A 12,753-nucleotide genomic window follows, 5' to 3' on the forward strand; every position below is an offset into this window, starting at 1 on the left:
AAGTGGACCTATAGAACCAAATTCACATCAGATGGAGCTATTGAAAAATACAAAGCAAGGTTAGTGGCTAAAGGTTTCTCACAAGAAGAAGGTATAGACTATACTGAAACCTTTGCTCCAATAGCTAAGATGACTTCCATTCGTACAATAGTTTCTTTAGCAGCAAAGTTTGGTTGGAAAATTTTTCAAATGGATGTAAAAAGTGCATTTTTGCATGGTGACTTAAAAGAAGAAATTTATATACAACAACCACTAGGATTTATTAAGTATGGAGAACAAAATTTGGTGTGTAGATTAAGAAAATCACTCTATGGTCTCAAACAAGCACCAAGGGAATGGTACTCAAAAATTAATAAGTACTTCCTAGAAGTTGGGTTTAAAAGAAGTAATGTTGATCCAGATGTGTATGTAAAATATTGTGATAATAAGGTTGTTATCATTGTACTGTATGTGGATGACTTGATTATTACAGGAGATCACACACATGATATTGAGATAACTAAAAATCAACTCAAACAAGCTTTCGAAATAACTGATTTAGGACTAATGCACTATTTTTTGGGTATGCAAGTATGGCAAGAAGAAGGAAGAATCATGCTCTCTCAAACTAAATATGCTCTTGATGGACTTAAAAAATTCAATATGAGTGATTGTAAACCATGTAATACACCATGTGAAATAGGAGTAAAGTTAGGTGCTAACTCTACTCAAAAGAAAGTGGATGGAAAATTATATAGGCAGCTTGTTGGAAATCTTTTGTATCTTACTATAACTAGACTAGATATTGCATATGCAGTTGGTATTGTATCGAGATACATGGCAGATCCACACATTGAACATTGGAAAGCGGCTAAAAGAATATTAAGATATATCAAGGGTACTTACCAGCTTGGCATTGAATACAAATATGGAGGAGAACCTACTTTAGTTGGATATATAGATTCTGATTATGCAGGTGACATTGATGATAGAAAGTCAACTTCAGGATATATCTTCCATCTTGGATCGAGACCGATTTCGTGGAGTAGCAAGAAGCAATCAACAGTGTCAGTCTCATCTATAGAAGCTGAATATATTGGTTTATCAAAGGCATCTCAAGAAGCATTATGGCTTAGGAGGTTACTTGAAGAATTGCATCTTCTACAAGACTCTCCAACAACAATATTTTGTGATAACCAAAGTACTATCAAGCTAGCAAAAAATCTGGTATATCATGCAAGGACCAAGCATATAGAAGTGCATCATCATTTTGTTCGAGATCTAATTGAAAGTCAAGAGGTGGAGCTTCAATTTTGCGGAACAGAAGATCAACTTGCTGATATATTTACAAAAGCATTGTCTATTGTAAAATTTACGAAATTTAGAGATCTATTGCAGCTCAAAGATGTTTCTACTCTCTCCAAATAAACATTATGGGGGGGTGTTAAAAATAATGTTTATTATAGTAGCTGGACATTTAATGCACAGTCCAGAACTTTCTACTTGCTTCTTGGAGCTTCTCTCCTTGTGCAAAATGTGAATTTAAAATTATGTAGAAATCTTTAGAGTGCTTTCTTTCTTGAAGCTTCTCAAGAACCCTCTAGAAATATGTATGAGCTCTATAAATAGAGCGTTCCTCTCAGCTGTAATAACATGAAGAAACTTTATAGCTCTTTGATATATTTGAATCTTGTTTTTTGCTGCTCTGTCTTTATGCTCTGTTTTTATGCTCTGTTTTTCAGTTCTTTGTGCTGCTGTTTTAATTTATCAGTCTTCACGTCCCTGTGCACCACATGCTCTTTGCAATCCTCATGAAGATAAACAAGAGCTGCTGCTACGTCACAGACAATAACATACCGTCGTTCCCAATCCAAACAAGCTGTGTCAGAGAAAAGATACTTGTCCAGACTCCCGTTTGGCAGGAACTCGTAGACGAGAAGCAATTCGCCCTTTTGAATGCAGTGGGACCAACCGAAGAGCTGCACAAGGTTACGATGTCTCAGCTTACTGATAATCGTAACCTCCGAGACGTATTCCTTTTTGCCTTGTTTGGAACGTTGGGAGATCCTCTTCACGGCCACGGGCTCTTTTGTGCCTGGCAACACGCCTCTGTAGACATCGCCGAAGCCTCCCCCTCCAAGCCTCTCTTCATGCCTGAAATTATGAGTTGCAGCACTGAGCTCAGTATGAGAGAATTTGCGCTGTCCTTCGTTGAACCATTTGTCCATCTCAATGTCTTCCTCCTGACGGCTTCTACTTCTCCAATAACATAACCGCAGGAAGAAGGCAAATCCGGTGACTGTGAAGAGGCAGGCTAAGACTGATACTATTAAACCATAATTATGGTTTTTTTGGGGAGCGTGAAAAAGGGAAGAATCAAAAACCCAAGAATAAAGAATGTACTGGTCCAATGAATGTGCACTTGTGGAAGCCGAAATGCCAACCTTGATTTTCTGGGGAAGAAACTTTGCGAGATCAATGTCATACGATAAAATTGGTGATTCTGGTTTTTGTCTGTTCGTCGTAAGAAAGACGTAAAGCCTCTTTGCTATGCCATCATAATTTATCCATGCGTCCAGCTGGTTTGCCAAACGAATATTCATTCCTTCGTCATTCTGCAACTGAACAATAGGATAAGAGCAGAGAAAAATACCAAAGATTAAGAAGAAAATATTGATCCAAAGAACTCGAAAATTTATCTATGGATAAACAATTTAAATTGTGATGGAAAAAATTCTCCTACTTATCAAAACTAAATCGATTTGAAACTTCAAAAACTTGAGGTCCTAATGAAGAGATAGACACCTTCGAAACAATGCTATTCACGTTGATTCCAACGTGGTTATGATCTGGGTCAAAGGGATCATTTTTGAAAGTGTCAAACTCCACGGCAACAATTTGATTGAGGGAATCACCATCTGTGGTATGACTAAAGAGACCGAGCCATTGCCCTGTACAGTTGTTTGGCGGCTCAGAGTCGAAAGGGGCGAGGAAGAAGGCAACCCCATCGCCGTAATTGGATGACTCGTAATCGCTCGTAGAAACTTGAAAGTGAAAATGAGAAGAGAAATTAGCGAGAAAGGAAGAGGAGTTGTCCTCCCACAGAGGAATTGGCTGATTGTAAGTCATCCACGCGAATGTCGTCTGGCTTTCGTCTCCCAGCTTTGACAGCACCGCGTGAGAAATTATTTGATTATTTAATAGGGGAGGGAACACTGAACCAAAGCTGGCGACTCCTTGCATGCTGAAATTCGTTTCGAGAGGAAACGCGAAGAGATGGCTTTGTGCAAATATGACATGACCGGCAAATGCAACACAAGAGCACGCCATGAACAACTGAGATGAGATGTTTGCCACTTCGGGCAATGACTTTCCTTTTCCTCGTTATCGTTCTTGTAAGCCGTCTTCTATGTTAGTTAAACGACATAAAAATTTAAAACCCCTAAATATGACGAAGGCTGATTAAAAACAAAAGTGTGCAGCAAATAGAAAATTTATTGAATTATTCGACCGAACAAGTTTCTTGAAGTACTCGTAAGAAACTCAGAGTGTGCTCGGGATGAACTCTGGAAAATGCACGAGCAGTGGAGTCCTCCGTCAATTGCTTGGTTGTGTCAATTTCTTGTTCGCAATCATTTCGGACTTGCTCTTGGTCTTTGAGTTTTTGTTACCTCCCTAATCACAAGCAAAAGTTGTCATTATATAATTTCTTTTACTAAAAATGATTAAAAATAAATATTAGAGAAATATTCATATGTTACTTATTTTTCTTAGAAACAATTTATATGGTGAAAGCTAGTATTAAAGTAATTAGAGATAAAATTCATCTTATTATCATTACTATCATATATATTTGAACATTTTATATAAGTAATGAAAAGTTATAAATAATATTTAGTTTAGAAATATTTGAATAATAATTTTGTTATGTGCTTATTTAGCAAGATGGTCTATTATAACATTCCAAAGTCTTAAATTTGAACAAAATATATAGTCCTAAGATTAAAAGAAAAATTAAAAAATGAAATCATTAAAAATCACTTCTCCTAAAATATATTGGAGAATCCTTCATGTTAAAAAATAACCACCCAAGAACTAAGACTCAAATTCACACCAACCTTTCTCTAACCCAACTCACTTGAACTCAACTCGCTAGCCCTCCTAAGAGTTACAAGAATATTCAAAAGATTTCACCTAATCATTAGAAACAATGCTCATCCTATAAGAAAAAATTAAATGTACATTACAAATCATTTGTAAGATAAACCTACCAATTATTATACTATATGAAATTCAAAAATAGAAATGCTTAATTTCTCTAAATTGGTTTGCCTTTAGTTTGAACATTTTTCCTTTTCAAAAACAAGGTTCCAAACATTTTTGAGATTTTAAATTTCAAAATATAAAGTACAACAGTTTGAATAATCCAATCTACTATACAAATTTTACATTCAATTTAATTGTGAATGAAATTTATAGTGTTTATTTTGGTCTTGTGTGAAAGTTTTACAAATACGTCTTCCAGGTCTTTAAGATAGCTCTATGTATTTCAAAATTCATCTTTATTTAATATGTTAAAAAGGTGATTAAGATAGTTTTATTGTAGAATTATTTTTTGTTTTCCTTAGAATGAAAGGACAATGTTTAAGTATGCATGCTTTTCTAATATATGTAATTCCATATACTTATAATCTTGATATTGAAGGAAATTTTATATTTATCTCCTTGGTTCCTTGAAGAGATACATTTTTTCCCACATAATAGTAAAACTATTAAATATTTGAGACTAAAATAGTTCCTATTCTTTCTCTCTGCTCCTTTTTATCTTAAAACATGATGATTTATATTTCAAAGCTTAATTGATGGGAGCCTTCTCAGATAAGAAAATTATACTATATTTCTATAAGATCAATATAATAGATCAACAATATTATAAACATGTATTATGAGTCAAAATAAAGAGAAAATCTTAATTTATTGGAGTGTTCTCTTAGCACTTAGTAGTACATGCTAATAGGTTGAAAGCATCTAACTCCAAACCTTTAATCAAATCATCATGCAAAGAATGATACACCATATTATACATTCACTTTTTTCATTTGATTGAAAGGGTTTATATTTAGGTCATATTGTTTTATATTGAGGTCAATTTGTTTTTTAAATTCTAATATTAATATTAGAATCTTCATTTTGTTAAATAATAGTTATGAGTTTTCTGGATAATAATCATAGTAATAATTTTTTAAGTTTTCTAACAAACAATATTCATAAAGTTTAATCTTAAAGGATCAATATTTTTTATTTAGTTAAACAACATTAAAAAAAAAATTGTTTATGTATGTAACAAAAACAAGTGCAACCTAGTGGCTAAGCTCTTGCCTTTTTGTTGTATTAGTAATAGTTTTAATTAATGGTGTGTGTGTGTGTGTGTGTGTGTGTGTGTGTGTGTGTGTGTGAGAGAGAGAGAGAGAGAGAGAGAGTTGATAATTAAATATATTAATTAATTAGTTATTATGGTATTTTTTAATATTTTAATAAATAGTTGAAATTTTATGAGCAAAAATCTAATAATAATCTTAAATATTATATTTATGTGATTGTTTAAACTATAATACTAATTTAAATTAAATATATTTTAGTTGTATTATTTACTAATCTTAATTATAGCTTAGTGTTGTATTTTTATAATTATATATCATTATTACTACTTTATATGATATACTATTATATTTTGTATAGTACTAATTATTTAAATTATACATGGATTATAATATGATAATATATTATAGTTGTTAATGTTATATTGCAATAATTTTATAAATGTGATGTGATAAAAGTGCCTTAAAAATTTTATTTATATCCATGAAAAGCCTTATAAATGTGATGTGATAAAAGTGTCTTAACATTTCCTGAAAAGTATAAGAGGCTAAATATTTTAGCCAATGAGATAATTTTAAATTAATATGTTCATTTGTAAACATTAAAAAAATTGCACCTTCAGTATTCAATATATTAATTTTATAAGAAATCTTAAAAATAAATTGATTTTAATTGGTAGAAGTGAAGAATTTTAATCACTAATTAAGTTGAAGAATTCAAAAAGTGATGCAATAGTACTTAGCCTATCGGAAAGTACTAATAATATATATATATGATCAAGAGCTTGCAAAATAGAATATTTGAAGTTAGAATTGAAACTTCATTTACAATAATATTTTATTACTAGATTTAAATTATATAATATCTATTGTAAAAATAACTATGTATTTGTAATACCTATACAAGTATTATAATTGATAACTTAACTATAATAATAATTATAAATAGTATCACAAATATACATGTCATAAGAACTCTATAAGGTCATAGTAATAGATATGCGATACAATTTTTTTATAATATCAACTACTAATAAATTCATAGTCATTATTCTACTATTTTATGATTAGTGACTATATACTAATAAGCATGTTTTTTTATAGCCTACTAAAAAAATTAATGTGACTCCTTTATGGTGGTTGGATGCACCCTTTAGGGCCAACTAAAACGCTTTTGACTTGGAACTATGAAGTGGTGAACAAGATCAACAACTCAATGAAGACAAAAGATGGAAGAAAAGTGGGTCAATAGAGATTTGAACCTTGGTGGTCGCTTCATCAAAGTGTTTAAACTATGACACTACATATTCGAAGACTACATAATAATAAGTACTAATTATTAATTATTTTAACTTTATCCATAATAAGTGTATTACAATTATTCCATGAATATATAAATTATATTATACTAATATTATATATTCTTTGAATACTTACTAGTTTTATTAATTATATAAGATAATATTTAAGATATTATTACTTTTTTGTGGCTTATGTTAGATACCTTGGAAAAAAGTGCTTCTATGACATCATATTGATGATGTGGCTTTGAAACCTCTAATTATAAACAAGGGACTTACCAAGTGCAAGATTTTGAGAAGCCCAAAATTAGGGTACTCAACTATAAATCCTCTCTCCTATATTTCATGAGAAATACAAAAGAGTCACTAACTGGGAAATCCAACAATGTGGGCATGATCAACAATATCACAAAGTCCATTCCATAGCTTGAGCTAGTCATTTTCCAACTCCAACCAGCAGCATGGAGATCCATGAATTTGAAAACTCTATCAACAAAGTCAATTTAATGAAACATGATACAACTTACTTAAATATCACACTAAAAATTGACTTCTAGACTAAAAGTATTAAATAGTCAAAAGTTAGTAGACTCTTGAAAAATGCAAAGAAACAATCAAATGTACCCAAACTTTCAACTCAAATACCTATAAGGTGACCACTTCGCACCTATCTAAATCATCCACAAAGGTAACTATTCAAATTTGATCTCCAGAGGCTGACCTGCATTTCAGAATTCCTGTATTTTCAATGAAGTCGGGATATAAGCCAAACCAGTTCCAACACCATATACCTAAAATGAAAGTGAAAACCCAATGTGGCTTTTTTCTAAGCTCCTTTTTCAAGAAACTGATGTCAGCAATAACATCTTCGTGATGACCAAGGCAATTTGAATGGTCTGGTGAAGTGATATATCCTAACATTTGTGTGCTGATAAGCTGGACAAAAGAGATAACTAATTTTAATACAACCCATGTGATTGCTTTAATAGTAAAAGGTGTGGATCCGTAATAAATTATCACATTGCACGATGATCAGACTTTGCTAATACACAAACAAAAATTGATGGGCATCCACTAGATCTAACATTCAACATAAACAGAAAACACAAGATTTGTTCCCACTAACGATACAAATATTTTTAACACCAAGTCCAATTCTCTTACCCATTCTTCTGCATATTAACAAATATCCAGTCCAATATCTCTTTCTTTTTTCATGATGCACTGAAACATTTATACTCTAAAACACAGACAGAAATTGATAAGTAGGAGATAATTTCCACAACATGTCAAATTGTGATATTGCTATCAGGATTTAACTGTGTGATCTTGAGTCAAACTCATTGACCCATATTTCATGAGTAGTGATTCAACATGAATCCATCCCTCATGAGTAGTGAGCATCACCTAGATCCAATGAGTGCTAAGTGTTCCATTTATTCTCATGAGAGATGGATTCATGTTGAATCACTACTCATGAAATATGGGTCAATGAGTTTGACTCAAGATCACACAGTTAAATCCTGATAGCAATATCACAACAAACAGAAATTGTCTAAGGACATCCACTAATAACAAACAAATAAGAACACTTGTAACTAAAATATAAAACATTCACTTCCATCGACTCTGCAAATATTTGAAAAACTCAAAAAGTTCAATTCTCCTACCTATTATTTCTCATCATTACAAATATCCTCTCTAATAGCTCTTTCTTTTCTCACAGACCTGTTCACCCCTCTCTATTATGTTATGTGTATTGGTGTCTTTTATTTTATGTTTTAATATAGATACTGATTGTCAAATTTTTGAATAATTTAACACTTAATCAATATTTACAAAAATCTAATGTCTCAAAAGTTTCTAAATTCATATATTTTATAAAATAATACAAAATTCTATAAAAACATTATAAATTAGTAATATATGTCAACTTAAATTTTTATATTTCTATTTTGCATTCTTTATATATTATGTTTAAAAAATATTGCATACAATAATTTTTGATCGTTTAAAAAATACTAACAAGAAGAAAGCCAATACAACCATCAAATTCCATGCCTCACACCCACTATTATGAAAACATTAACTTTCTATTTCTATCTAATCATATAGATGTTTCCAACCTATTTTTACTATTACATAATTACATAATGTGTCTAGGCACAAAAAATATAATTGAGAGATCGCTTTAATTGTGCCTCCTCTTTGGTGGAAACCTATTTCTATCATTGTGTGGCATGAAAATATCAATGTAAAACGTAAATATAAAATTGAAGTCATATCAATATACCTACGTAATTCTACCATTTTCCCACTCTTTTCTTAACCGCTATGACCCAATTACAATCTATTGTGCCTCTACCTCTGCCATATCGATGGGAAATGAAACCAGCTTCAAGGAAATAATGTCATGTGACTTCACCATTGTAGAATATAAGATTACAGACAGCTTAAACATCACATACTAAAGCTTGATTCAGCTAAAAGTACCAAATAGTCAAAGTTTACTTGTTTTTCCAAATTTAATTTCTTTCTTAGTGTGTGATGTTTAAGAGTGGTCAAACTAGAAAAAAACATACTACAGCCAAATACTACTCCCAATACATTTTCCCTTCAGTCCATTGCTTTCTCCTTTTTGTACTTACCAGATGTTATCATGTCAAATACACTTCATTATTATTTGTTAATTTCTTACAACTTTAAAATGAAATGACATTAGAGCCAAGCCATAACTTGTACTGTCTTATCAAGGAGGGACTTGGTTTTTCTGATACCATTTTACGCCAAAGGCGTACCTTTTCTCAACAAAATCGATTCACTTTTTGATCGAAGGTCCACTATAGCTACTAGTTGCTAATTTTTTTTAGAAATATGTAAATTATGGGAGCCGTTAATTTGTTTAGAAGTACAGTGTTCCTTTGTATATGAGTAACGCCTTGTGATAGACAACGCCTTTATAATTTGCATCTAGGTTCTCTTGATTTGGCCAGAACATTTTTTTGCTCCTGTTGATTTATGTTCTATCTATGGCTCTAAAATTACAATGGAAACTGATAATGTTCTCATCCTTTTTGCCAGCTGTACTTGTTACTATGATTGTCCTCGAGGATATTATGTTTTTCCTATTCATTGATCCATCTTATTTCTAATTTAAATGTTCTAGGTATCACTACTGTCTCTTATCATCTAATTCAAAAAGTAATTGAGGATGAAGAATAATAAATACTAATGTCATTTTTGTGCCACTTGGTTTGGCTAGTTTCATTTTTCGCTGAAATATAGGTCAGTTGTTTTACCTCCATTTATATTTTATTACACAGAACAAACTATTACTTGGCATTTACAGATCTATTTAGCATCACATCTCTGTATGGAAAATTTTCATTCCTTCACAGAGGAGATATAATTTCAAGCACATTTCGATGGAATATGGACTGCAAAATTCTATCAAAATATGTTTTCACTTCACTAGGAAATTTAGGCAATGAGTGATGAAGCCATGGATAAAATGGAAAAGTATGGAATTGGAATCATTAACCTCATCAAAATTATAATAATGTGCATATATATCTTTCTTCAACAAGAGTAGAGTATCAAGGTAGATGTGCAAAATCTAACTGGAAACCCTTAGGTGTTGGATTTGGTAGCCAAGTATCTCTAACTCAAAAAATCTAACATACACTAGAAGGTTTTATAGCCTGCAACCTCTCTAAGAATGTATGTATATCTGTATGAGCCACAATAGTGATTCAATTTATAGGCATGTCTTTTAGTTACATCATAGAAAACCACGTTACTCTTTATCTGTGGCTTTTGAGTTTTTTATGTTGACTAATGTAAATGAGAACCTCTTAAAAGGACTTGGGTTCATGTGTCTCTTTGGTTCATTTCTTTCCTACATCTACTTCTACTAAGAGAATTAATAGTTTCATGTAGCTCGTTGAATCACCTTCAATCTCCACATTTCTCCATCCCACACTTATCACCAATTTTAAACCCTAATAAAGAGCCATCACATATGTAGTATTATTAAACACTTTCCCTAGCTGTCTAGAATACGCCAACAACATTCTGCCCTTGCTATCCCTGACCATACCTCCTCGTGTCGAGCCCTCCTATCTAACAACACCATCAAAATTGAGCTTAAACCAATTTGCAGGTGGGGGTTTCCATCATGTCCTTCTCCTAGCAAATAGATTGGAATTATTAGTCTCCATTATGCCATCCTCCAAGTTCCAACCATTGGCCACTCTAACATCCAGCATACTAGGGGGAAATGCCAGTTTTCTCCACTTGTTGCAACTCATATTCTCAACCATAAGTTTTTATATCTTGTCCACAACAACCTCCTCACTTATTTCTTCATTCCTAAACACCCTATTATTTCTCTTCTTCCAAATACCCCAATAGACTTGGGGGGGATAACCTTCCACAAAATGACAAGGAGGGGTGGGCAAAGGGGCCTTGCCAATTCTCAACAAATTGCACCAAATCCTTGTTAAACACCTAGTTCACCTCCAACTTCCATAATAGCCTCCCCCAAACATTAGAAGCATAACTACAATGAAGGAAAAAGTGGGTAATATTCTTCTCTACCTTCTTACACAAATAGCATCTATTAGATAATTGAAAACCCTATTTCATAAGGTTATCAATAGTGAGAATTTTCCCATGGATGGTGGTCCGCCATAATATATTAATCTTTGGAATTAAATGATTGAACTATATATTCCCCTAGTGATTAGGTTCCAAAGTGTTATCAAACATTAATTTGTAGGCAAATTTAATAGAGAACTCCCCCGTCAAAGTGGCAATGAACTCATCATTTTGATCCATTCCCAAGATTATGTACCCTTCTAGTAGAATATTTAACTCTTCTATCAGGTCTCCCCCAACTGGAGAATTCTATTGCAACTTCATCTTTTTCCACTTCCTCCCTAGGCCAATAAAATCAGCAACCATACTTCCCCCATGCTCCTAGAGGTGGTTTCGAAGGGACCCATACTTCATTCTGTTTAACGATTTATTAGTAAACCACAAATCCTCCCAGAAGTTAATCTGATTACCATTACCCACCAACCACCTTACACCATCTTTCAAAAAAGTTCTATTTTTCATAATATTTCCCAAAATCTTAGATCCCATAGGGAGATCATTTCTCTAGGTGTAGTGGGATAATTTCAGATTCCCCAAGTACTTGGCTTTCAGAATATTGCACAAATTGGCTTCCTCCTTCTACAAGTTCCACTCCATATTGGTAAGAAGCACATTATTCAAATTAGATATCTTCCTTACTCCCAAACCTCCTCTACTTTAAGGTTTACAAACCATATCCCAATTTAACAAACTTAACCTATTCTTCTCACTTCCTCCCGACGAAAGGAAGTTACATTATATTTTCTCCAATTTCTTTGCTATGCACTGAGTAATTTTGAACAATGGTAGGAAATACATAGGAAACCCCTGGAGGGAGGAAATTAGAAGTTGAATCTTAGTTGCACTACTCAGAGTTTTACCTTTCCACCCAATCAACTTCTTTTCCATCCTCTCCAAAATGTCATTCCAAAAGTTGTTACTTACATCTTTCACCGTCAAGGGGAGGCCTAGATACCTGTCAAGTAATATAGTAGTATTACACCCCAAATTATTTACTATCCTTCGATTTATATCAAAGGGGGCGTTGAAGAAGAACACCTTACTTTTGTCCAAATTAATTTTTTGTCCCACATTGACAACATATATCTCCAGCACAAACTTCCAAGCTCTAGATTTTCCCACCAAGGACTCCCCACTTAGGAAGGTGTCATCCAAAAATTGCTCGATCACTTCTAGTGGAAGTGTGGATGAAGGTTTAATAACTTTAATCACCCCCCCTTCCATCTTTGTCAAGAACGCCCTTCTCAGAACTTCAGTAACCATGATAAACAAATAGGGGGAGATAGGGTCACCCTATCTTAGTCCCCTCTCCCTACCAAAATTCCCCCAAGACAAACCATTCACCATCACCAAGTAATTGACAGTTTCAACCATCAATTTAACCATCCTTGTAATCTTTTGACTAAAACCAATTTTACCCATAACTTCATATAGGA

The 12,753-nt window shown here is 32.8% G+C and overlaps 1 protein-coding gene across 1 annotated transcript; it reads right to left on the reverse strand.

The window, feature by feature from the left end:
* Positions 1 to 1,703: 1,703 nt before the first annotated feature.
* On the reverse strand, positions 1,704 to 3,309 carry LOC149558613 (L-type lectin-domain containing receptor kinase IX.1-like). The gene is made up of 2 exons (XM_089830958.1): positions 2,785 to 3,309; positions 1,704 to 2,600 (listed from the first exon to the last, which is right to left on the reverse strand). Exons 1-2 carry the CDS (start codon positions 3,307 to 3,309, stop codon positions 1,704 to 1,706), a joined length of 1,422 nt encoding a protein of 473 aa, XP_089687084.1.
* Positions 3,310 to 12,753: the final 9,444 nt, after the last annotated feature.

The sequence above is a fragment of the Cupressus sempervirens genome, chromosome 5 (assembly GCF_028749045.1).
Source record: "Cupressus sempervirens isolate cs-2001-9-10 chromosome 5, ASM2874904v1, whole genome shotgun sequence".
Lineage (NCBI taxonomy): Eukaryota > Viridiplantae > Streptophyta > Pinopsida > Cupressales > Cupressaceae > Cupressus > Cupressus sempervirens.